The sequence below is a fragment of the Mobula birostris genome, chromosome 8 (genome assembly GCF_030028105.1).
Source record: "Mobula birostris isolate sMobBir1 chromosome 8, sMobBir1.hap1, whole genome shotgun sequence".
Lineage (NCBI taxonomy): Eukaryota > Metazoa > Chordata > Chondrichthyes > Myliobatiformes > Myliobatidae > Mobula > Mobula birostris.
The window spans coordinates 130,589,084-130,616,105 of record NC_092377.1 but is presented as its reverse complement, the minus strand read 5'-3'; the positions used below and the strand labels follow the sequence as shown (position 1 = coordinate 130,616,105).

Sequence of the window (27,022 nt, the reverse complement as noted above, 5' to 3'; positions counted from 1 at the left end):
ACAGATCAGATCAGTACACAGTGCATTGAGGTAGAACAAGGTAAAACAATAACAATGCAGAATGAAGTGTAACAGCTACAGAGGAAGTGCAGTGCAGGTAAACAATAAGGTGCAAGGTCATCACAAGGTAAAACATGAGGTCAGGTGTCCATTTTATCTCATCAGCGAACCATTCCATAATCTATAACAGTGAGTTAGAAGCTATCTTTGAGCCTGATGGCATGTGCCTTCAGTTTGTTCCGGTGGGAGGGGGAGAAGAGAGAATGGAGTCTTAGGTTAAACCTTGGAGGGAGGGCTGGTTCCTGTGCTGTGCCGAGCTGTGGTCCACATCTCTCTGTAGTTTCTTGCTGTGGTGCATTGATAAAAATTAGTGAGGGTGAGTGGGGATCTGCAGAGGTGATAGTGAGCTTTCTTGGCCACGCTGTCTATGTAGACAGGGTACTGGTGATTGCAGCATGGATAATAACTTCTTAATGGCCAATATGCTAAAGTCATTATCCAGTAACTGAGGAATTAGCACTATTGAGTACTATATCACTGTAGTTAATTAACAACAGGGCACAAAGGGATTTTAACTCTTTAGGAGTAATCTCAGTGAAGGTGATATTGGATATTAACACCCCCCGGCTGCTGAAGTGGATGGAAATGGTGGCTTGGGATATTACTGTGTTATCAGTTCAGCACTGTCGATGATTTTTTATCTTCAAGCTACTGTAATAGGCAAATGTCCAACATCTGCCTCCCCTCCGTGGACACTGTCTATACTTCTCGATGTCTCAGTAAATCAGCCAGCATGATCAAAAGATCTCACGCACCCCAGCCATTCTCTCTTCTCCCCTCTCCCATCAGGCAGAAAATACGAAATCCTGAAAGCACGTGCCACCAGGCTCAGGGACTGTTATCAGACTCTCGAACAGGCCTCTTGCGATGGACTTCTGACCTCACATTCTCCCTGGTTATGGTCCTGCACTTCATTGTCTGCCTGCATTTGCTCTTTCTCTGTAACTGTTACACTTCATTCTGCATCCTGTATCGTCTCATCTTGTTCTATGCACTGTGTAATGATTAGATCTGGAAGACAACCTTTTCACTATGCTGTATCTCAGTACTTGTGACAATAATATACCAATTCTAATTCCCCGTCTACCTTGTCCTGGCCCTTGCACCTGATTGTCTACCTGCACTGCACTCTCTCTGTAACTGTAACACTCCATTCTGCATCTGTCATTGTTTTACCTTGTTCTGCCCCAATCCACTGTGCAATGATCTGATCTGTGTGCAAGACAAACTTTCACTATACCTTGGTACAATAAAAAACAATACCAATTACCATGCCAAGATTATTGTGGTTCACAATAAAATTACCTCAGCGAGATGTGACTTTTATAGTTAACGCACAGGTAGTCAAACTTTGATTAATTATCACACAATTAGCTTTGTGAGTATTAATTCCCTTATGGATATTACAGTACTGACACCGTCGGTTATTAATGTAATTGAAATAGCAGGGAGACAGAAATAGCTGGAGATATGACGATGAGAGATTTGTCCTTTCCTAGTTGCTATAGAAACGGTAAGGACTGTGGGAGGTGGAAGAAATCTGGGAAATGGAACCCTAGTGTTGTCAAGCATCTTGGTCAGCATGGACAGTTGGGCTGAAGGGCCTGTTACTCTGCTCTGTGACTCTGTATTACCCCCACGTTGGCGCCTCTATGGTACTATTCGTTTATTGTCTTTTTTTATTGTGACTCTTGCTCCATATTTATTGTAATTTTTGGTAGTTTTGAATACCTTGCACAATACTACTGCCACAAAACAACTTTCACAACATACACAGGTCAGTGATCATAAAGCTGGTTCTGATCCCTGACCCTGGTTTATACGCTATTCCTTCACAGGCTGTTGTTAAAATAGCACAACATCCCCCTACTGGCCTTTACTGGGATATCTCCAGCTCCTCCGCCATTGTTGGGTCAGTTCTGCGGAAGGCAAGCGAGGGTTTCGGTGCCGACTGCCTGCTGCCGAGAAGGATCCTGTGAGCGGCCTCTCACTGTGGTAGGTGGGTAGGCCTCTCAGCCTCATGCCGTGTTCCTCTCTTTCGATGAATATCAGAGGATGGCATCGTGTATGGATTGGAGTATTGTATGGGGGGGGGATGATTGATAAGTTTGTGGCCTAAGGTAGAAGGAGTCAATTTTAGAAAACCTAGCACGTTTACTTTTCCTACATTTACACATTTAGTCCAGCGGTCGTGGAGCATACGGATCCCTTCTTTGTAGAAGTCGGCGTCTTGGAACTCCAGAAGTGGTCGACAGCAGGGATGATTGATAAGTTCGTGGCCTAAGGGAGAAGGAGATGAGGAGAAACTTCAAACTTTCTGCATTTTTACTCAAAGTGTTGAACTGCACATGCATGTAATGAGAGCTGTATAACTCATTTCCTTCTACCTTAGGCCACGAACTTATCAATCAACCCTGCTGCGGCCCACCTGGAGGTCCAAGACGCTCTCGTTATATTCACGTGCAGTTCAAATCTTTGAATGATAATGCAGAAAGTTTGAGGTTAATAACTCATCTCCTTCAACCTTAGGCCAGGAACTTATCAATCACCCCAGCTGTGGACCACTTCTTCAAAGAAGGGATTCGTATGTTCTACGACCGCTGGACTAAGTGTGTAAATGTAGGAGGGGACTATGTTGAAAAATAAATGTGTTAGGTTTTCTAAAACTGACTCCTTCTACCTTAGGCCACAAACTTATCAATCGCCCCTCGTATTTATGCACTGTGGACTTTTTTTTAGACTTTAGGTTTTTATAGTCTGTGTTTTTATTGCCCCATTCTTTTTCTGTTTTGTTGTGTGAGCTGGGCTTGATGTTCTGTTCGTTTTTGGGGACGGGAGGAGTTGTTTCTTTCGGGGGGGTGACGATTGGGATGCCGTTCTGCTTTTGTATGGGAAAAGGGGGGGTTGGGTTGGATGTTTCTCTCTGAATGACTTTCATGTCCTTTCGTTCCATGGCTATCTGGATTTCAGAGTTGTGTATGGATGCATGCTTTGATAGTAAATGAACCATTGAACCTTTAAGGAGACAACACATTATGATAGTGCCCCTGTAATTGTCACTTTGGACATACTACCCAAATATTGATTACAACAGTAATAACCCCCGATTGTAGTCACTCTATGAATATAACAGGACCAGGATAGTAAACTTCCTCACAGTACAGATTTTAAAAGGGAATTGAACACTGCTGTGAGGTTTCAAAAGACGACAGAACAGTACAGCAGTGGACAGGGAAATGGCCCATGGCGTTGTGAAGATCTTGATACCAATTTATACTGAATGTGCTGTGAATGATTCCTATCCCTCTATTCTCTTCATAACCATATGCCTATTTAAAGCCTCTTAATCCCCAACAAACCACTGGTTCCCTCTACTACACCTAGAAATCTTATTCCAGGGACCTGGTACTCTGTAGAAATCAAATTTCCCCTCAGCTCACCTTTAAACTTCCTCCCTCTCACTGAAGAGCCTGGCCGCCAGTGTTTGGTATTTCTACCCTGTGGGAAGAGCTTCCTACTGTCAATCCTATTCATGCACAAACTTCTATCAGACCTCCACTCGGCCTTCGCCGCATCAGAGAAAACAGCTGAAGTTTGTCTCATCACAAACACGAGAAAGTCTGCAGACGCCAGAAATCTGAGCAGCGCACACAAAATGCTGGAGGAACTCAGCAGGCCAGGCAGCGTCTGCAGAAAAGAGCAAACAGTCGACATTTCAGGCCGAGACCCTTCGTGCCTGGCCTGCTGAGTTCCTCCAGCACTTTAGTGTGTGTTACTTGAAGTTTGTCTAACCCGGCATCATGTAGATCATATGCCCTCTAGTGAAATCGGCATCCCGGTGAACCTGTTCTTGCTCCTCTCCTAAGCCTCCCCCTCCCCACCATTCTTGTAATGGGGCAAACAGAGAGGAACACATTAACCCAAGCTCAGACTCACCGAACTTTTGTCCAGCTGCAGCATGGCCTCATGTTTTATAAAACCTCTTTAAGGTCTCCCTACTCCAGATTAATTTATTTCTCGCACGTACATGGAAACATACAGTGAAATGTGTCATTTGCGTTTACAACCACCATAGCCGAAGGGTTTGCTGGGGCAGCCCACATTCTGGAGCCAATATAACATGCCCACCATGCTCCGCAGAACAAAACAGAGCAACGGCAACAAATCAACCCCTTCCCTCCCTTCCCACCCACACACACGGACTGTCCTCCAACTCCAAGGTCAGGCCTCTGGGCCTGCAGGCTCCGGCCACTGGGTCGTGAATTCGGGACTTCCGATCGACCTTTGGTGTCGACTCCTGGCATAGCCGATGACGGGACCCTGTGGCTCGAACTCTGTACGTGCGCACTGACTGATCTTCGTGCTTCCTGCTTGCGTGGACCTGGGTCAACCCAAAAGCCCTGGGGGTCCACGTCACTGGCCTTCGAGCGCAAAGCGGAGGCCTCAACTCCGGGTGTCCTTCATCACCCTCCACATTGCTGACCTTTAGATACAGAGCACAGAGCTCCACCATATCCCCGTCCCTAAACCCTAATCTGACACCTAACTCCCCCCTTTGTCCCCGGAACCATCCCTACAAACTTAAAAAAGACATCTAATTCTAAGCCAGGATCTTGACAGAGACTGCATCTCATCGCCATCCAGAGGAAACAACCCCAACTTGTCCGACACTTCTTTACAGTACGTGGCTTCTAATCCAGGCAACATCCTGGTAACACACACAAAATGCTGGAGGAACTCAGCAGGCTCAGCAGTACAGTCGACGTTTTGGGCCGAGACCCTTCGGCAGAACTCAGTGGAACCCATTGTGAATCCTGCCAAAGAATCTCGGCCCTAAACGTCGACTGTGCTCTTCTCCATAGATGCTGCCTGACCTGCTGAGTTACTCCAGCATTTTGTGTGTGGTGCTCGGATTTCCAGCATCTGCAGGTTTTCTCCTGCTGGCAGCATCCTGGTAAACCTCTTCTGCACCTTTTCTCCGTCACGGAGCAAGCAGAACTGCACACAAAACGGAGCAGCTTAAGACTACACTGAAGCGTATGAAGCCGCAATGTTAGCTAATGCCGAAAAGAGAGGTTGTGACTGGTTGCTATGGAGGATACAGGGCACAGGATTGCAAGAGGCTGCAGAGGGTTGCAGAATCAGCCAGCTCCATCACGGACACAACCCTCCCCACCCTCGAGGACATCTTCACGAGGTAGTGCCTCACACCCATCACTAAGGATTGTCTCCACTCGGGACATACCCTCCTCACTCTGTTACCACGAGGGAGGACGTAGCAGAGCCACACTCAACATTTCAGGAACAGCTCCGGCCACTCCTCCAGCAGAACGGTGAGTGGCCCGTGAGGCCATGAACACCACCTCTATTTATTTATTGCTTTCTCACAATATCTTACTGAACTCCACGACATACGCCGGTGATAATAGACCTGATTTTGGTTCTTACACTGTACTGCTGCCACAGAACAACAAATTTCATGACATACACTATGTCAGTGATAATAAGCCTGATTCTGAAATGCTGAATGCCTTCAATCAGCTGTTCCCATTACGTGAGTCAGTGCCCAGAGTGTGTTAACCCCCTTAACTGACTATAAAAGAACTCACAGCGTGTGGTATGATTGGCTGCGAGAGACTCAATTTGATATTAATCTATAATTGGATAATCTGGAAATAGCACTGTGGGTTTTATAAACCTATCCTGTTATTCCAGTTATCAGATAGAAAGCCGTAAGTTATTGTAGGTAGAGCTTTGTGGATGGAGCATACATCCCTGCTGAGGTGGAGACGATTGAGAGCTTCTAGTTTTTTGGTATAAACATCACCTGTCCTGGTCCAACCACGTAGACGCTCATCAGCACCTCCATTTCCTGATCAGCGTTACCAATGTTCACAGACGCACCACTGAAAGCCTCCTATCCAGATGCCTCACAGCTTCAGACTGCGTCGTGGACACGGCTCAGCGCATTGCAGCTCGAGGCCGGATCGAAGCGGCAGGAGAAACAGGCCGGTTAAGCGCCGGGTCAGATTGGTCAGTTCTGGTTGCTGGGGCCGAGGACTCGGGCCAGTGTCCAAGCTGGCCGCCCTGGCAGGTTTATCCGTCTCTGCGCTGGATTGACCCTGCAGCTCTCAGGGTCATCGGCCAGCTACAGCGGCATCTGTCTTCGTGGCGGGGGGGGGGCGGGGGGTGTGGTTTGAGATCAGAGTTTTCCTTCTCCAAGATGAGCTGCCAACCACAGCTAATGAGTCCCATCAGCCTTAAGCAATTGGGTTGAAGGTGCCAGTGACCCGTCTTTGCCCTTTCCCCTGTCAATTGAAAAGATTTTGCTGGACAGTAGCTAAGCCACACATGAAGGCCAAGAGCTGGACTTGGTTGTCAGAGTCTATTTGAGATGCATGCCATTGGGAGATTTATAGGCAGTAGGAGCTTATTCCCTCAGCCAAACCCCACCCAGCCATGCATCCAATACCAATACCTTCAAGGTATCCTCTGCCTCTGAGTCAAATTCCAGATCCTTATTATGCTCTGCATTAAAAATACACGACATCCTTTCATCAGACTTGTATCCTATGACATCACAGTAACTTAACTACAGGCATATCGCTTTCTGAACCTCGGCTTGCAAAATTCTACAGATGTACAGTGTGGAGCACATTCTGACTGGTCACTGCTGGCGTGGAGACTCCAGTGAACAGGGTCACAAGAGGCCGCAGCGGGTTGTAAACTCAGCCAGTTCTATCACGGGCACAGCCCTCCTCACCGTCGAGGATATCTACACCAGTCAGTGCCTTAAGAAGGTGGCATCCATCACTAAAGATCCTCATCATCCAGGACATGCCTTCTTCTCAATACTACCATTGGGGAGGAGGCACAGGAGCCTGAGGATCCATAGTCAATGATTCAGGAACAGCTTCTTCCCTTCCGCCATCAGATTTCTGAACAGTCCTCAAATCCATGAACACTGCCTCACCATTCCTTTTTTGTACTACTATATTGAAATCTTTGTAACTTACGGTAATGCTTCCGCCTTGCTGTCACAAAACAAGTTTCACTTCATCTAAGTCGGTGATAATAAACCTGGTTCTTCTTCTGAAGTTGGGCTAAAAGGTCTGTTTCTGTGCTTTTCAACTGCACAAGTCTGTAACACCCATGAGTGATGGATCGCCTATCCCTCCTTTTCAATGGTTCTCCCTGTGTCCCTGTGATTCTGTGAGTCTGTGTCCCTGTGTCTCTGTGTCCTTGTATCCCTGTGACTCTGTGAGTCTGTGTCCCTGTGTCTCTGTGTCCCTGTGTCCTTGTGTCCCTGTGACTCTGTTCCTGTGTCCCTGTGACTCTGTGAGTCTGTGTCCCTGTGTCTCTGTGTCCCTGTGTCCTTGTGTCCCTGTGACTCTGTGACTCTGTTCCTGTGTCCCTGTGACTCTGTTTCCCTGCGTCCCTGTGTCCCTCTGTCCCTGTGACTCTGTGACTCTGTTCCTGTGTCCCTGTGACTCTGTGACTCTGTTTCCCTGTGTCCCTGTGTCTCTGTGTCCTTGTGTCCGTGTCTCTGTGTCCTTGTGTCCATGTCCCTGTGTCCTTGTGACTCTGTGTCCCTGTATACCTGTGTCTGTGTCCGTGTCTGTGTCTCTGTATCCCTGTGTCTCTGTGCTTCCTGTGTCCCTGTGTCCTGTATTCCCTGTGTCTCTGTGTCTGTGTCCCCGTGTCTCTGTGTCCCTGTGTCTGTGTCCGTGTCCCTGTGTCTCTGTGTCCCTGTGTCCTGTATTCCCTGTGTCCCTGTATCCCCATGTCTCTGTGTCCCTGTGTCTGTGTCCGTGTCTCTGTATTCTTGCCTCTGTGTTCCCTGTGCCCTGTATTCACTGTGTCCCTGTGTCTGTGTCCGTGTCTCTGTATCCCTGTGTCTCTGTGTTCCCTGTGCCCGTGTCTCTGTGACCCTGTGCCCTGTATTCACTGTGTCCCTGTGTCTGTGTCCGTGTCTCTGTAGCCCTGTGTCTCTGTGTTCCCTGTGTCCCTGTGTTTCTGTGACCATGTCCTGTATTCATTGTGTCCCTGTGTCTGTGTCCGTGTCTCTGTGTCCCTGTGTCTCTGTGTTCCCTGTGTCCCTGTGTCCGTGTCTCTGTGTCCCTGTGTCTTTGTGTCCCTGTGACCCTGTGTCTTTGTGTCTCTGTGTCCCTATGTCCCTATGTCCCTGTTTCTCTGTCTGTTTGTGTCTCTATGTCTCTGTGTCCCTGTGTCTATCTGTCCCTGTACCTCTCTGTCCCTGTGTCCCTGTGTCTCTGTGTCCGTGTCTCTGTGTCTCTGTGTCCCTGCGTCTCTGTGTCTCTGTCTGTTGCATTTTCTTCTGTCAGAGACAGTGTGCCAGTGTATAGCTTTTCAAGAAGGCGACATCCATCACCAAGGGCACTGGCCATACGGGACATGCCCTTTTCTAATTACTGCATCAGGGAGAAGGTACAGGAGCCTGAAGACCCACACAGGAACAGCTTCTTCCCCTCCGCTATCAGATTTCTGTACAGTCCATGAACACTACCTCACTATTCCTTTCTTTTTTCACTATTTGTTTTTGAAATTTATAGCAATTTTATGTCTTCGCATGGCAAATCAACAAATTTCACCTCATGTAAATCAGGGATAATAGCCCTGAATCTGAATCTGATTCTGTTATGCGAGTGTGTGGAGAGCACAGGACCCGATGCGGCAGACTGTGACAGAGGCCCGAGCTTCCCCTCCACTTCAAATCACAGCAGTGGTCTAGAGGTTAGACCTGTCGCCTCTCGCCTCCAGAGACCCAGGTTCAATCCCGACCTCCGACACAGCCCGTGTGGGTGCTTGACCTTCTCTCTTTGAGCGTGAGAGCTTCTTTTGACATCCCAAGCGTGGGATCATTGTCTTGTACCGTGCCCCCTTACGATATCCAACACCAAAGAGGGACGGATAGGCATGGCTGAGCGAGAATGTTGGAGAGCCACAGGAGGACAAGGGGAGAGAGAATGAAACGGTCTCATGTGCCTCTCAGGCAATGAATTCAAGAGCGAAGTTATAAAACTTTGATCCAGCTGCTTCTGGAGCTTTTCATTCAGTGTTGATCACTGTAAGGATGTGGAGGCTTTGGAGAAGGTTCGGAGGAGGTTCAACAGGGTGCTGCCCGAGTCAGAGGACATGTTAGACATTGGACAAACTTGTGTTTTCTCTGGAGCGGCGGAGAATGAGGGAGATCTGATAGAAAAGTCTGTAAGATTATGAGGGGCATAGAGAGAGTAAAGAATGGTATGATTTTCCCCGGTCTAACACTAGAGGACATCCATTTAAGGTGAGAGGGGATGTCCAAAGGAGATTTGTTGGCCAAGGGTTTTTACAGAGAGCAGTAGGTGCCAGGAATGTGCTGCCAAGGGTGGTGGTGGAGGCAGAAGCAATAGAGGCATTGAAGAGGCTCTTAGTCAGACACATTTATGTGCAGAGAATGAAGGGATGAGGGGATGAGGAGACATCAATGAGCCACCATTAACTTAACTAGATCCGCACAACATTGCAGGCCGCAGAGAGTCTGTTCCTACGACATCCCACACCTACATCCAGAGATGGGTTTACATAGAGATCGGAACGTTTAAAACCACAAGCCGACAAAGTTAACTCCTTGCAGGAGGGAACAGAAAGCAGATTGGAGAAGTGCTCTGCAAACTCCCAGCCCTCGGCGTGCCCTGGAGAATCAGGATCGGAGGAGGAGGAGGAGGAGGAGGAGGAGAAAGTTGAGCTTACATACCCATTTCTTATGATACTGCAGAGGGATGGACAACGTGCCGTTTGTTATTCCGCCACCTGAACCCCCGTACAGTCTTCCTTACTTCCCGACGTGATTGCCAAGTAATCTGACCTGCACAGACAAAAGACATCATTGGGCACTTTTTTATTACAAAAATGTGTTCATTGTAATATCTACATTGCAACAATAAAAACACTAGAGACAATAACAGTGACTAACACAATCACTGAATTAAAATGTTCCCATTCCCATCTAGGATGCCATCTATCCCCTGCGGTGCTCAACAGCCCCAGAACACCTCCATGGTACCTGTGGACACTGTGTGATCTGTCTCCAGGGTTACCCGGGCACGGACATACCCCCCGAACTTTGCCACGCAGTTAGCTCGGGTGGCACCCTCCACAGCCCGACTTTGATCACCATGTATGTTTACGTCATAGAACAGTACATTGCCCACGATGTCTATACTACCTATTTCACCCGCCCAATCCATCCCCGTTACCTGTATTGAGTCCACAGGCTTCTCAATCTAGGCAATTACAACTAGATAAATTCATGCCACGAGTGGAAAGCAATTTTGAGGCTAGTGGCGTTGTGTGATGACAACAAGCCTTCCCTCAGTGTCAACAAGACAGAAAGAGCTGGTCACTGACTGCAGAAAGCGGGGCTCAAAAGGCCCAGGTATGTGGAGAGGATGACTCCTGTAGTGCTGGGGTCTAGGACCAGAGGGCACAGCCTCAGAAAATAAGTACGTCCCTTTAGAACAGAGATGAGGAGGAATTTCTTCATCCAGAGCGGGGTGAATCTGAGGAATTCATTGCCACAGGTAGCTGTGGAGGCCAAGTCATTGGGTATATTTAAAGCAGATGTTGACAGGTTCTTGATTTATACGGGTGTCAAAAGTTATGGGGAGGAGGCAGGAGAATCGAGCTGAGAGGGATAGTAAATCAGACATAATGGAATGGAGAAGCAGGCTCGATGGGCCAAATAGCCTCATTCTGCTTATATGTCTCAAGGTCTTTTGGTCCTATGGGGCAGAGTACATGCTTCTGTCTGTATCAACAGTGCTGTGGTGGAGAGGGTTGAGAGCTTCACGTTCCCAGGTGTAAATATCACTGACAGCCTGTCCTTGTCCAAGCAGAGCAGACACAAGTGCCAAGAAAACTCACCAATGCCTCTACGCAGAAGGCTAGGGAAATTTGGTATATCCCTGATGTCTTCTTACCAACTTTTATGGACGGATCACAACTTAGTACGGCAACTGCTCTGTCTGTGACCGCAAGAAACTTCAGAGAGTTGTGGACACAGCTCAGAAACCAACCACCCCTCTCTGGATTCTGTCCACACTTCTCACTGCAAACATAATCAAAGGCTTCTCCCACCCCGGACTTTCTCTCTTCTCCCCCTCCCTTCGGCACAAGATACAAAAGCCTAAGGGGACATGCCACCAGGCTCTAGGACACCTTCTACCTGACGGTTGTAAGACCATTGAACAGGCCTCTCATACGGACCCTTGACCTCGCAATCTACCGCGTCGCAGTACACTATTGTCTGCCTGCACGGCACTTTCTCTGTAAATGTAACACTCAGTTCTGCAGTCTGTCTTCCTTTTGCACTCATGTATGGAATGGTCCCGATTAAGAGCATCAGTCTGAACTGTCGACTCTTCATTCCCCTCCAGAGATGCTGCCTGACCTGCTGAGCTCCTCCAACACTCTGTGTGTGTTTTACTACGGACTGATCTATCCAGATCGCACATGGACAATGTCTTTTAACTATATCCTGGTACTTTTAACATTAATAAACCAATAATAATAAATCTATTGCTTCTCATCTTAGACATTCCCACCAAATGGAAAAGGATTCTTATCATCTATCCTCTCCCAAAATGAAAATTACAGATTAGGAATCAATAGTCTCTAAAAGTTGGAGGACTGATGAATGCCAGTGAACATAGGGAGCTGACATTGCAGTCACTGATTTTAGGTCCTGATTGTTGTTTATATTGTTTTTTCCAGGTTCTTTTAACTTTATTTGGTGTCTGAAAAGAGGATGCTGTCCAAATTGCATGCCTTCTTGGACAAGGTCTCCCATCCACTACATAATGTACTGGCTGGGCACAGGAGTACATTCAGCCAGAGACTCATTCCACTGAGATGCAACACAGAGCGTCATAGGAAGTCATTCCTGACTGTGGCCATCAAACTTTACAACTCCTCCCTTGGAGGGTCAGACACCCTGAGCCAATAGGCTGGTCCTGGACTTATTTCATAATTTACTGGCATAATTTACATATTACTATTTAACTATTTATGGTTTTATTACTATTTATTATTTATGGTGCAACTGTAACGAAAACCAATTTCCCCCGGGATCAATAAAGTATGACTACGACTATGACTATGACTATTTATGCTTGCTTATATGTTTGTATAATCACCTGTTTGTAGACTTCTGGTAACTTTGGAGTGTACTTGGCTCTCTACAATGTTGTCATGTATCTGAAGTGTGACTCAGACAGTCCCTGCTTACAGGTTTCCTTTTTTTTTATATAGGCATCCATTAGTCTCGTGAGACCATAGATTTTGCACCTTGGAAGGTTTCCAGGGCGCAGGCCTGGGCAGGGTTGTATGGAAGACTGGCAGTTGCCCATGCTGCAAGTCTCCCCTCTCCATGCCACCGATGTTGTCCAAGGGAAGGACATTAGGACCCATACAGCAGAGCAATGTGTGGTTAAGTGCCTTGCTCAAGGACACAACATACTGCCTCAGCCAAGGCTCAAACTTGCCACCTTCAGATCACTAGACGAACGCCTTAACCACGAGCCACACAGGTTTCCTTATCTAACTGGAGAAGGCTGGTTTGCATTATAAAGATGGATCAGGTGGCACCAGCAAGGAGGGGGATGATAGGCAGATGGAGAGAGAAGGGGTTGGAGTGGTGGTGGGGGAGAAGGGAAGAGAAAAGTGTGTATGTCAGACTTTTCCACAAAGTTATGGGACCTGGTTCATAAGTAGGGGTGTCCATAATTCAGCTGTTTGTAACTCTGGTCTGGTCTGTAGATGATAAGAACATTGAACAGAAATGTTAACCCATAAGATTGTGACAAACAAATCCTGCACATGGTCCATATCTCTTCATACAACGTCAAAAAGTTTCATAAATACCAGCTCTATCTATTGCCCCAGTCACTGCACTGCTCTGTAAACATTTTATGGTAAAGCTGTTTACATTGGAAGTACATGCTGGTAATTCTGTATATATGCACATACCTGTACTTAGTTCTATACAATCCTTTATTGCTGTGGTTGTATGTTGCATCAGCACTCCACAGTATAATCTTAAAACATGTCAATGTGCACAACAAATAAAGCTGATGATAAAAATGAGGAATTCTGAAGGTGCTGGCAATCCAAAGCAATACATATACAAACCGCTGGAGGAACACAGCAGGTCAGGCATAATCTATGGAAACAAATAAACAGTCGACGTTTCAGGCCGAGGCCCTTCCTCGGGACAGGAAAGGGAGGGGGAAGATGCCGGAATAAAAAAGGTGGGGGTAGCTAGAAGGTGACAGGTGAAGCCAGGTGGGTAGGAAAGGTAAAGGGTTGAAGAGGAAGGAATCTGACAGGAGAGGAGAGTGGACCATAGGAGAAAGGGAAGGAGGAGAGAACCCTGGAGGAGGTGAGATGAGGTAAGAGGCCAGAGTGGGAACAGAAGGAGGGAGCGGGAGGGAAAAATCCTTTTACTGGAGGGAGAAATTGATGTTCATGCCATCAGGTTGGAGTCAACCCAAACGGAACATAAGGTGCTGCTCCTTCACCCTAGGGTGGCCTCATTGTGGCACAAGAGGAGACCATGGACTGACATGTTAAATTGGGAATGGGAATTGATATTAGAATGTTTGGCCATTTTTGGTGCTCCGTGAAGCTGTCCCCCAATTTACAACGGGTCTCGCCAACGTAGAGGAGGCCACATTGGGAGCACTGGACTCAATAGACAACCCCAGCAGGTTCGCAGGTGAAGTGTTGCCTCACCTGGAAGGACTGCTTGGGGCCCCGAATGGAGCTGAGGGAGGAAGTGTCGCACCTCAGCTGCTTGCAGGGATTAGTGACGGGAGGGAGGTTAGTGGGGAGGCAACCACGGAGGGAGCAACCCCAGCAGAAAGTGGAGGGGTGGGGAAGGTAAAGATATGTTTGGAGATGGGACCCCTTTGGAGACTGTAGAGAATTATGTATTGGATGTGGAGGTTCATGGGGTGGTAGGTGAGGACAGGAGGAGCTCTATCAGTGGGAAGATGGGGTGAGGATGTCCAGGAAATGAAGGAGATGTGGGTGAAGGGTAAAGGAGGAGAAACGCCATTCTTTGAAGGAGGAGGACATCTCTGATGTTTTGGAAAGAAAAGCTACATGCTGGGCACAGATGCAGTGGAGACAAGGGAACCGAGAAAAGGGAATAGCATTTTTACAGGAGACAGGGTGGGAAGAGGGATATTCAAGATAATCATAGGAATCGGTAGGACTATAAAAGATCAACAGTTTTCCTCCAGAGAGGGAGACAGAGAGATTGAGAAAGGGGAGGGAGGTGTCACAAATGGATCAAGTGAGCTTATGCGCCGGGTGGAAGTTGGAGGCAAAGTTGGTGAAATTGTTGAGCTCAGCACGAGTACATGAAGCAGCACCAATGTAACAGAAAGAAAGAGTTATAGACAATTACCAGGGAAAGCCTGGAACATGGAGGATTCGCAGAGCCAACAAAAGGCAGGCACATCTGGGGCCCATGCAGGTACCCATGGCTCCTTCTCCCTTGACAACACATTACGAGCACTGGCTGCTCTTTGTATAAAAACATAAACACGAGGAATTCTGCAGATGCTGGAAATTCAAGCAACACACATCAAAGTTGCTGGTGAATGCAGCAGGCCGGGCAGCATCTCTAGGAAGAGGTACAGTTGACGTTTTGGGCCGAGACCCTTCGTTAGTCCTCTTCCTAGAGATGCTGCCCGGCCTGCTGCGTTCACCAGCAACTTTGATGTGTGTTTCTTTGTATAAAAAAATGGCTTGCCCTGCTTACCTCATTTGAACTTTCCTCCTCTCACCTTAAATGCATGTTTCTATTATTAGGTATTTGGATCCAGGGAAAAGAGGTTCTTTCTGTCTACACCATCTCCACTTGTCCTAATTTCGTAAACTTCTATCACGACTCCCCTCAGCTTCTGCCGCTCCAGAGGAAACAATCCAAGTTTGTCTAAACTCTCCTTATATTTATACACTCTAATCCAGGCAGCATCCTGGTGAAGCTCTTCTGCACCCCTCTCCACAGCTCCACATCCTTCCTGTGATGGACCAGAACTGAATGTAATACCCCAGATGTGACCTAAGTAAAGTTTTATAAAGCTGTAAAACCTCCTGACTTTGAACTCAGTGCCTTGACTAATAAAGCCGACATGGCGTATGACTTGCTTACTGCCCCGTCAACCTGTGCAGTCACTTTCAGGGAGCCATGGACACACACACTAAGATTCCTCTCTACATCAACGTTGTTGGGTATCCTGTTTGTTTTATAAAAATTCAAAACAGCTCTGCTCATTTTATAAAGATTAGCCTTTTTAAAACAAATTATTAACTATTGAATTTGAATTGAATTGACTTTATTTCTTACATCCTTCACATACATGAGGAGTAAAAATCTTTATGTTACGTCTCCGTCTGAATGTGCAATGCGCAAATTATAGTCATTTGTAATAAATAGTACGTACAGTAAGATATACAACAGGACAGTCAATGTAGCTTAGAAATACAATTGTGCCAACGTGAGCGAATCAGTCTGATGGCCTGGTGGAGGAAGCTGTCCCGGAGCCTGTTGGTCCTGGCTTTTATGCTGCGGCACCATTTCCCAGATGGTAGCAGCTGGAACAGTTTGTGGTTGGATTGCGATTGTGGTAAGAAAAATTCCAAAGAAGCTGTGGTGGGATTCGAACCCAGCTCACTGGGTTATTTAGCGCTGGTCCTATTTAGGTTAGTCATCTGATAATTTAACCAGTGCACCAAACCACAGCCAGTCCAAGCAGTGACCAAACGAAGCTAAATCACCCGACTTCCACAGTCAGAACATGTGGTTCAAGATTCAGAGAAAGGCACTTCCGCAACAGTGGGCCAAGATTTTCCGCAGAATACTCACGCATTTTCCTGGATAGCTTCTTCACCTGCTGCAGCTATTTTCTTATAACAATACAGCATCTCCGCCAACAGCCACAACGTCAGCACCACATTCAGGAAGTACATCATGATCTCCCCAATGATGGATGCCAGCAAACGGTTAGCTGCAGAGAAATAAATGCACACATGAAAGAAAATACTTATTAGGTTGCATCTTAAGGATCTCCTACAGATTCCTCAGAGTCCTGGCATAAACCATATAAAACGTCACATTATGTGCATTTATGGTCCTAACAATACAGGAAGGGTGTGGAGACTTTAGAGAGGGTGCAGAAGAGATTCGTCAAGATGCAGCCTGGTTTAGAGGGTATCAGTTATAATGAGAAGTTGGACAAACTTGCGTTGTTTTCTCTGGAGCTGGGGGGAGACCTGATAGAGGTTTTTGAAATTTGAAGAGGCATAGATGGGATAGACGTAACCTCAACCACTGGGCCGCAAAGCATGTGCTAGGAAACGATATGATTTGGCGATATGGAACGATATGGGTCAGCTGCACCTTTCCTCATTCCCTGTCATATTGAACTTGAACACCTCCCCCCACCCAGCCAGTCTGCAAGAATGTTGTCAATATTAAACCGGTCCGCAGTGCCAAAAAGGTTGGGGACCCCTGGGGCAGACAGTCAGAATTGGGGTAGAAATATCAAAAACCAGAGGACATGATTTTAAGGTTTGGGGGGACGGGAAGCTTGAGACGATGTGAGACGCAAGTTTGTTGTTTTTTAGGCAGAGAGTGCTACGTAGCTGGAATGGGTCACCGGGGAAGTGGAGGTAGCAGGCAGTTTGGTGAAGAGAGGGGAAAGTGTGGAAACAGGCAGTTTGGTGACGGCTTTTAGATAGCTATGTGAATGTGAAAGGAGTGGGAGGATGTTGACAATACACAGCAGGAGGACATTTAGTATAAATGAAGGTCAACACAACATTGTGGGCCAAAGGGCTTGTCCAGTGCTGTACAGCTGTACTCTGTGTGGTCTACGTCAGGCAGAGCTGGGAATTTCTCCCATTTGATCTCCTCAAACTGGACACACAAAATACACTCTAGCAGTATGCATAGCAGTCACTGTCGACATAGAAGAGATGGGCAAAAGTGTGGTTCATTCGATTACTTATTTTCCTGTATAAGGTTAACTAAAACAATTAGATTAAGCCAGGAATGGCAGGGAAGGTGATGTGTTCCAACTGCAATACGTGGGATCCAATGCAAACATGTTTGGTTGGAAAGTCAGAGGAAGCCTCACTGTCTTGAGGTGCTCCCATTCATTACTGACGAGGCTCAGCTTAAATTGTAACACTTACTGTAAGGGATGCTGGACAGGTACATGGATGGGGTGGGGGGGGAAGGTTAGAGGAATAAAGAAACGGTAGATGGAACTTGGAAGAAAATCAGTCCTGCACAGACTAGATGGGCCAAAGAGCTTCATTCTGTGCCACATGACTCCATGAGTTTAAAGAATAGACTGAGCCAAGCGACCTCCCTGACATGGCAAATACCCCGGCACCCGCCACGTCCCACACCTTTCGCAACAACTGTCAGTTCAATGGTTTTGTTCGTCTGGGTGAAGAAGGTGAACTCTCCCTTTCGGAAGATGAACGTTCGGTTGAAGTAGCATTTGTAGGTGCCGGCGTCCTCGAAGGTGACATTGTGCAGCAATATCGTCGCTTCCTGGATGTCCGAGGTGTCCTTACTTCCCCCCCACTTGATCCGGTTCTCAAAGTAGCCATAGGAGATGCCCTTGTCGGGGTAACTGTACTCATATATCTGCAGGGGGAAGGGAGAGGGAGGAGAGGGGTGGTGGAGAAGGTGGGGAGAGGGGTGAGAGGAGGGAGAGGGGAGGGGGGTGGTGGAGAAGGAAGGGGAGAGGGATGAGGAGGAGGGGGTAGAGGGGGGAGGGGAGAGGGGGAGAGTGGAAGAGAGGGGAGAGTGGAGGAGAGGGGAGGTGGGGAGAGGAGAGGAGAAGAGAGGAGGGAGGAGGCGAGGAGGGGAGGGAAAAGGAAAGGAGGGGAGGGAAGGCGAGGAGGGAGAAAGAGGGAGAGGGAGAGAGAGAGAGAGAGAGGGAGAGGGAGAGGGCAGAGGGGGGAAGGGGGAAGGAGGAGAGAGGGGGAAGGAGGAGAGGGGGGAAGGGGAGGGGGGAAGGGAGAGGGGGAAGGGGAGAGAGGGGGAAGGGGAGAGAGGAAGGGGAGAGAGGGGGGGAGAGGGAAGGGGAGTGGGGGGAAAGTGGAGAGAGGGGGAAGGGGGAGAGAGGGGGGAAGGGGGGAGAGGGGGAAAGGGGAGAGAGGGGGAAGGGGAGAGAGGGGGAAGGGGAGAGAGAGGGAAGGGGGAGAGAGAGGGAGGGGGAGAGAGGGGAAGGGGTGAGAGGGGGGAAGGGAAAGAGGGAAGGGGAGAGATGGAAGGGGAGAGAGGGGAAGGGGTGAGAGGGGGGAAGGGGTGAGAGGGGGAAGGGGAGAGAGGGGAGGGGAGAGAGGGGGAAGGGGGTGAGAGGGGAAGGGGAAAGAGGGAAGGGGAGAGAGGGAAGGGGAGAGAGGGAGAAGGGGAGAGAGGGGGAAGGGGGTGAGAGGGGGGAAGGGGAAAGAGGGAAGGGGAGAGATAGAAGGAAGAGTGAAGGAAGAGAGAGAGAGGGGGTTGGGGAGGGAGATAAAAGATATAAAGAGATAGAGAGCATGAGAGAGGGAGAGAGAAAGGAAGAAAAGAGAAAGAGAGACAGACAGAGGCAGTGTGTTTGTGTGAGAGAGAGAGATAGAGAGACAGACAGACAGACGGAGACAGAGAGAGATTCATTCTCACTTAATGGCACTCCCTCTTCACCTTCCCTCCTACAGCCTTACATTCCCTATTCATTGTCCCTTCCACAGCGTTCTCTTCCCAATGCCCCTCCCACAACATGGCATTCCCCTCCTCACCATCCCTCCCACTGCATTCAGTACTGCCTGCTTCAAACTGCTCTGGGAACCTATCCAATCTCACCTTACTCCTTTGTCCTGTATATCATTATCCCTTTAGTTGGCAAATCGAGTCTGCTCGGCATTTCATCATTTTCCTCTCAGCTCCAATCTCCTTCCTCCCATCCATATCCTTTCATGCCCTGACCGATCAAGAATCTATCAACCTCAGTCTTAAATAAAGACTTGGCCTCCAGAAGAATTCCACAGATTCACCACTCTCTGGCTAAAAAAGTCCTCTTCATCTCCATTTGAAAAGGATACCCCTGTATTTGCAGGCTGTGACCTCTGGTCTTAGACACTCCCATCATAGGAAACAATCTCTCCACATCTACTCTATCAAGCCCTTTCACCATTCGCAGACATCCCACCTCTTCCGGAAGGTCCAGGAGTCTCCTGCAAATTAATAGTGGCTCCCTGATGCCCGCAAATTATATACAATGTCCCGGAAATTGATTTTTTTTTAGAGTGAGTGTGAGAGAGCATGTGAAAGAGCGAGCACAAGAGCGAGAAAGCGAGCGCGAGTGAGAGCGACCACGAACGAGACAGCGCAAGAGCGAGAGCGAGAAAGCAAGCGCGAGAGAGCGAGCGCAAGAGTGAGAAAGCGAGTGCGAGTGAGAGTGAGAGAGTGAGAGAGAGAGAACTAGAGAGAGCACGCGATAGAGTGAGAGTGTGAGAGAGTTCCAAAAAAAGAAAATATAAAACGTACGTCACCCCAGACTACACTAAAGTGTACCCCTGCCTAATAGGGGTCAAAAATAATGACAGTGTTGCTCGCTGCACTGTTTGCAACAGTGACTTTTCTATTGCCCATGGTGGGTTAAAATGTAAAAGACATGTTGAGATGAGTTTAACAGGTGTCATTTGTTCATTAGCATAGCTAACGTTATTTAAACTAGCTGGCTGGCTGCTAAGGAGCTACTCTATTGTAAACATCCCACCTCTCCCGGAAGTCTCCAGCAAATTGATGGTGCTACCTCCCTGAAATGAGTTTTTGCAGGGTGGGATGTCTGCATTCGACAGGTTTCAACTAGGTCACTCCTAATTTTTCTAAATTCCAGTGAATACAGGCCCAGAGCCATCACAAGCTCTTCATTTGACAAGCCGTTTAATCCTGGAATCATTTTTGTGAACCTCCTTTGAATCCTCTCCAATTTCAGCACATCCTTTCTCATATAATGGGCCCAAAACTGCTGACAGTACTCCAAGTGAGGCCTCACCAGTGCTTCTTAAATTCTCAATATTACATCTTTGCTTTTATATTCTAGTCCTCTTGAAATGAATGCTAACATTGCATTTGCTTTCCTCACCACAGACTCAACCGGCAAATTAACCTTTTGGGAATCCTGCACAAGGACTCCCAAGTCCCTTTGCACTTCAGATTTTTGTATTTTCTCTCCATTTAGAAAATAGTCAATCCTTTCATTTCTTCTACCAAAGTGCATGACCATACACTTCCCAACGTTGTATTGCATCCGCCTCTTCTTTGCCCATTCTCCTCATCTATCTAAGTCCTTCTATAGCCTCCCCATTTCCTCTAAACTGCTTGCCCCTCCCCATCTTCATATTGTCTGCGAACTTTGCAACAAAGCCATCAATTACATCATTCAAATTATATTACATAAAAAGAATCTATCCCAACTCAGACTCCTGTGAAACACCACTAGTCACCAGCATCCAACCAGAAAAGGCTCCCTTTAATCCCACTCTTTCCCTCCTGCCAATCAGACACTGCTTTATCCACTCTGGAATCTTTTCTGTAATACCATAGGCTCATAGCTTGTTAAGCAGCCTCATGTGTGGCACCTTGTCAAAGGCCTTCCGAAAATCCAAATACACAACATCAACTGGTTCTCCTTCATCTATCCTGTTTTTTATTTCTTCAAAGAATACCAACAGATTTGTCAGGCGAGATTTTCCCTTGAGGAAACCATATTGACTAGGGCCTATTTTATCACGTGCCTCCAAGTACCCTGAGACCTCATCCTTAATAGTCGACTCTGACATATTCCCAACCACTGAGGTCAGACTAACTGGATGATAATTTCCTTTCTTCTGCCTCTCTCCCTTCTTGAAGGTTGGGGTGACATTTGGAATTTTCCAGTCTTTCAGAACCATTCCAGAATCTAGTGATTCTTGAAAGGTCATTACTAATGCCTCCACAATCTCTTCAGCCACCTCTTTCAGAACCCTGGGGTGACTTATCTACCTTCAGACCTTTCAGTTCCCCAAGAACCTTCTCCCTGGTAATGGTAACTTCACACACTTCATGACTCCTGACACCTGGAACTTCCTCCATACTGCTAGTCTCTTCCACAGTGAAGACTAATGCAAAATACTTACTCAGTTCACCCACCATTTCTTTGTCCCCCTTTACTGTCTCTCCAGCATCATTTTCCAGCGGTCCAGTATCCACTTTTGCCCCTCTTTTACACTTCATGTCTCTGAAAAAACTTTTGGTATCCTCTTTCATATTATCAGAATCAGAATCCGATTTATTATCACTGGCATGTGTCGTGAAATTTGTTAACAGCAGCAGCAGTTCAATTGAATACATTATGTAGAGGAAGAAGGGAAAAAATAAAATAATAAATAAATAAATTACAGTATACATATATTGGATAGATTAAAACTCATGCAAAAACAGAAATATAGTTAAAAAAAAATGAGGTAGTGTTCTTGGGTTCAATGTCCATTTAGGAATCAGATGGCAGAGGGGAAGAAGTTGTTCCTGGATCACTGAGTGTGTACCTTCAGGCTTCTGTATCTCCTACCTGATGGTATTGGCTAGCCTAATTTTATGTGGCAGCTTTATAAACTCTGGTCTGGCCGCATCTGGAGTATTGCTGGTCATTTCTGGTCACCCCATTACTGAAAGGATGTGGAGGCTTTGGAGAGGGTGTGGAAGAGGTTTCTGCCGGGTGCTGCCTGGGTCAGAGGACATGAACTATAAGGAGATGTTGGACAAACTGGGCAACAGAGGCCGAGAAGAGACCTGATAAAGGTTTATAACATGATGAAATTAAATCGAGAAGAAGGCCGGTATCTCTTTCCCAGGGTGGAAATTTCTAATATTATGGACCACGAATTTTAAAGTGAGGGAGGTAAGTTTGAAGGAGATTGGGAGGGTGGGGGTGCAAGTTTTTTTTGTTGCACAGAGTGCTGGGAGCCTGGAATGTGTTGCCAGAATTGGTGCTGAGGCCTGATACAATAGTGCTGTCTGATGCTCTTAGATTGGCACATGAATGTGAAGGGAATGATGGGATATGGACTTTATGTAGGCAGAAGAGATTAGCTCAGTTAAGTATTTAAATACTAGCTTAATTCGACTGGCACAACATTGTAGGCTGAAGGGCTTGTTCCTGAACCATGTTCTGTGTTCTGTTTCCTAATCTGCTGCTGCCCCAACGCTTGCCCAACCTCTTTGTCAAGCCCGTCCTCAACTTTCCCCTCACTCAATTTCCCACCCAGGAAAATCCAAAAAGCAGGCCAAGGACATCGATGGGAATTCTGCTCCATCGCACCGGAGCCCTTCCCTACCTTATAGAAAGTTTCATTCTTCTTGGGTCTGAAGTACCACTCAGCAGTCGTCGAGGCCTCCGTCTCGCCCCGCTTCTTGCAGGAGATGCACTTCAGCATCATGCTTGTGTCCTTGACCGCCTCAGTGTCCGATTCAACCTCTACACAGCCTGGGTTCGAACAGTCAGCTGTCGGACAGAAAGTACGTAGAACATAGAGCAGTACAGCACAGGAACAGGCCCTTCAACCCAAACACAACCACCCAACTACACTACTCCCTTCTGCCTACACAAACTCCATATACCCGCCCCCCCCCCATTCTTTCCATATTCATATGCCTCTTCAACACCTCTGTCATATCTGCAACCACCACCACCCTCGGCAGCACATTCCAGGCACCCACCACTCTGTGTCAAAAAACATTTGCCCCTCACTCACCCTAAATGCATGTCTTATTAGATATGCATATTATCATATTATGTTGTGTTGGTGCGTGGCCAAGTGGTTAAGGTGTTTGTCTAGTGATCTGCAGGTCGCTAGTTCGAGCCTTGGCTGAGGCAGCGTGTGTGTCCTTGAGCAAGGCACTTAACCACACATTGCTCTGTGACGACACTGGTGCCAAGCTGTATGGCTCCTAATGCCCTTCCCTTGGACAACATTGGTGGCATGGAGAGGGGAGACTTGCAGCATGGGCAACTGCTGGTCTTCCATACAACCTTGCCCAGGCCTGTGCCCTGGAAACCTTCCAAGGTGCAAATCCATGGTCTCATGAGACTAACGGATGCCTATATATCATATTATTATCATATAATTATTATATTATCATATTATTTCAACCCTAATTTATTTACGCCTCTCAAGTTTGCTGACGACACCACTGTTGTAGGCTGTATCAAAGGTGGTGGTGAATCAGCATACAGGAGGGAGATTGAAAACTTGGCTGAGTGGTGTAGTAACAACAACCTCTCACTCAATGTCAATAAGACCAAGGAACTGATTGTAGACTTCAGCAGAAGGAAACCAGAGGTCCATGAGCCAGTAATCATCAGAGGATCAGAGGTGGAGAAGGTCAGTAACTTTCAATTCCTGCGTGTCACTCTCTCAGAGGACCCATCATATAAACATCATTGGAAACAAAGTTTGACGGCAGCTCCACTTAGTCAGGAGCCTGTGGAGGTTCAGCATATCACCTAAAACCTTGGCAAACGGCTATAGATGTGTGGTGGAAAGTGTGTTCAATGGCTGCATTAAGGCCTGGTATGGGAACACCAATACTTTTGAGTGGAAGAAAGGTAGTGGATTCAGCCCAGTAGATCACAGGTTAAACCCTCCCAACCACTGAGCAAATCTACGTGAAATGTTGTCCTAGAAAAACAGCATCCATCATCAAAGATCCTCACCACCCAGGCCATACTCCTTTCTCACTGCTGCCATCAGGTAGAAGGTACTGATGCCTCAGGACTCGCACCACGAGGTCCAAGAACAGTTAAAACCATCAGGCTCTTAAACAAAAGAGGATAACTACATTCATTCTACTTCTGGTGTTCGCACATCTGATGGTCTCACTTTAAGGACCCTATACCTGGTTATTTCATGCTCATTATTTGTTGCTATTTATTTATATTTGCATTTGCTGTTTGTTGTCCATTGATCCTGTTTACAGTTACTGTTCTATAGATTTGCTAAGTATGCCCGCAGGAAAAAGAACCTCAGGGTTGTATGTGGTGACAGGTATGTACTCTGATAATAAGTTTTACTTTGAACTTTGAACTTTTGAAACCTCATAAGCTTCCATCAGGTCGACCCTCAGTCTCTACCACTCCAGAGAAAACACTCCAAAGTTTGTCCAAGTTCTCCTTATAAGCTCTATCCAGGCAACATCCTGGTGAATCTCTTCTGTGTCCTCTCCATGGCCTCCACATCCTTCCTGTAATGGGGCAACCAGAACTGGATCCAATACTCCAGACGAGGCCTAACCAGAGTTTTATAAATCACTTTCCATTCACAGAAGTGGCTAGATTGGAACAGTCAGAGGTGGGGCAGAGAACATAGAACAGTACAGCATAGGAACAGGCCAAATGGCCTGCAATGTTGTGTCAAGCTAATTATACTAGTAACTTAAACCTACTAGAGGAGATGGTGCCTGTGAACCATGCGACCAAAGGCAAAATCCTTCAGACTACTTCACAAAACTACTTCTTTCATTTCCTTTACTTTGTCTTCTTCTTTCAAATATGGTTTTGCTACTATTGTAGACTGTGATCCACATTTTGATGGTGCTTCGGGCCAATTGATCGATCTGGAGCTTTGCTGTCGCCAAAGGAGTTTGGCGAGGTTTCAAATGAAGTGTGCAGCCTGGAGACGGAGTGCGAACCCATGAATAACTCAAATTTCTCACCAGTGTCGCCAATCAATGCGTCGAGGCAGGGGACGCAATGAGGACAAGAGCAGAAGGCCAGCGGGCGTTCAGTGCCGTCTCCCTGAGTTTGATTGATCTCTTTCTCTCGCTGCTCCCAGAGGAAGGGTCTCTCTCTCTCTTTCTCCCCGTCTTGCTTGAAGCTGCCAGAGGGTGATGCCGGAATCTTGGGTTTAGGGCAAGGTTTAATCGGCACAGTTTGTGACTGGACTCCGTAGTTCATGTTATGATGTGTTTCTAGTATCTGGTAGCTCCTTTCTTTGTCGCTATTTTGTGTGATTTTGATGGATCTCTAGTCTGCATAGAACACAGCGATACCTAGAACTGAACTGAGCTGAAGCAAACCGTCCTGGAATGTTTCAATGACTCTGCAGTTTGATGTTTTATATTCTGTTGTTTTTTGCCGTTTACATGATCTGTTCTTTTTTTTTACATGTTGGGGGTTTGATATTTTCCTTTGAATGATTTCCATGTTTTCCTTTGTTTCATGCCTGTCTGGAGAAGACAAATCTCAGGGTTGTATACTGCACACATACTTTGATAATAAATGTACTTTGTGTATCTTTAAGTGCCTAACTAAACTAATCTTTTCAGTTTACACAAGGTCCATTCCCCACCTAATCAATGCATTACATGAATGGCAATCAGTAATGTGCTTACTGTTGTCTATCTCTTCTCAGCCCACGATGTCTGTGCTGACCCAAGTCCGAATTAAACTAAATCTCTTCAGCCTACATTTGGTATACTGTAGATCCTTCCATTTCTTGCACATTTAACACTGTTGTGGCTGCCTGCACCTCCACCCCTGCAGCATATTCCAGGGACCCACCACTCTCCATAAAAAAAAACTTACTCTGCACATCTCCTTTAAGCGTTCTGCCTCTCAGCTTAAATGCATGCCCTCTAGACACTTCGACCCTGAAGAGAAAGAAACCAGCTATCTACTCTATTTTAACCTTTAAACCATGGAGCTGAGGGTCAAATCCAGAGGGCAAGTGTCAAACCGTGGAGGCAAGCTCTTCAAACCATGCAGTCAGGGGTCATGCCCTTGGGATCAAGGGCTAATTCCTCGGGAAAAGGCAAGCCCTGAGGAAAAATGACTTGACTCTTGGGTGAAAAGGTCAGACCCTGAGGGAGAAGGAGCCTTAAGCCATGGGACAAAGGTCAAATCATGGGGACAAGGGCTTCAAATGGTGGGAGCAAGGGTCAGCCTGGGTGTCAAGGAGTCTCAAATCATGGAGCAAATGGCAAAAAATGGGGTCAAAAGTCAAACCTTGGGGGTCAAGGGTCATATCCTGCATGAAGGGCAAATCTTGTGGGTCAACAGCCTCAAACCATGATGTCAAGGGTTAAAAATTGGGGGCAAGAATGAAACTTTGGAGGCAAGGAGCAAAATGGGGACAAAAGTCAAACCCATGAGTGAAGGAAAAGTAATTGTCCCTGAGGGAAAAGGTTAAACCATGAGGGAAACAGAACTTTAAATAATGGTGTCAATGGTCAAATCTATGGGAGCAAGGGCCTAAAACCATGGAGCCAAAGGTCAAATAGGGTTGAAGACCTCTAAACCCTGAGATCGAGGATCAAATCTCAGGGTCAAGGGCCTGGGAGGAGGGAAGAAGCCTAAAACCATAGGCTCAAGGGTCTGAACTTGGACAAGGATTAGACCCCGGGATCAAAGGTTCAAACCATGGGGAGAATGAAATCCCTCAAACTTAGGGCAAGGGTCAAATCCTGGAAGCAAATGGTCAAAACCTAGGAGCAAACATCAAACCCTGGGAGAAAGTGGCTTTGATCTCCACATCGTGAAAGCCTGAAGCCAGAAGCCAAGAGGAGCTTTGCTCCTGATTCTCTGATTTCCTCCACCAATATTCGAATAGATGTAATATCAGGAAACCTTCCATTCCATGACACATTCTATGAGGAATTCCACCAGAAATCCTTCCACCTCTGCTCAGAATTAACTCAGTGCCTCTATGAATTCCAGAGATTTCCAAACCCTGTGGGTGAAGAGGTCTGTCCTTCATTTCCATCCTGAATGCCAACCCCTCGTTCTGAGACCAGAATCCCTGATTCTAGACTCCTCAGCCAAGGTGGTATGCTCCCCCCCACCCATAAGAA

The 27,022-nt window shown here is 47.0% G+C and overlaps 1 protein-coding gene across 1 annotated transcript in view; it reads right to left on the bottom strand.

The window, feature by feature from the left end:
- Positions 1–27,022, bottom strand: part of LOC140201711 (sodium channel regulatory subunit beta-1-like) — a 136,876-nt gene that overhangs the window by 9,139 nt on the left and 100,715 nt on the right. Inside the window, exons 2-5 of the mRNA XM_072266258.1 lie at positions 22,510–22,676; positions 17,548–17,791; positions 15,998–16,139; positions 9,818–9,928 (exon numbers count right to left, since the gene is read on the bottom strand). Of these exons, the coding sequence (XP_072122359.1) occupies positions 9,862–9,928; positions 15,998–16,139; positions 17,548–17,791; positions 22,510–22,676 (620 nt within the window). The 3' untranslated portion in view covers positions 9,818–9,861. The remainder of the gene's footprint in view (positions 1–9,817; positions 9,929–15,997; positions 16,140–17,547; positions 17,792–22,509; positions 22,677–27,022) is intronic.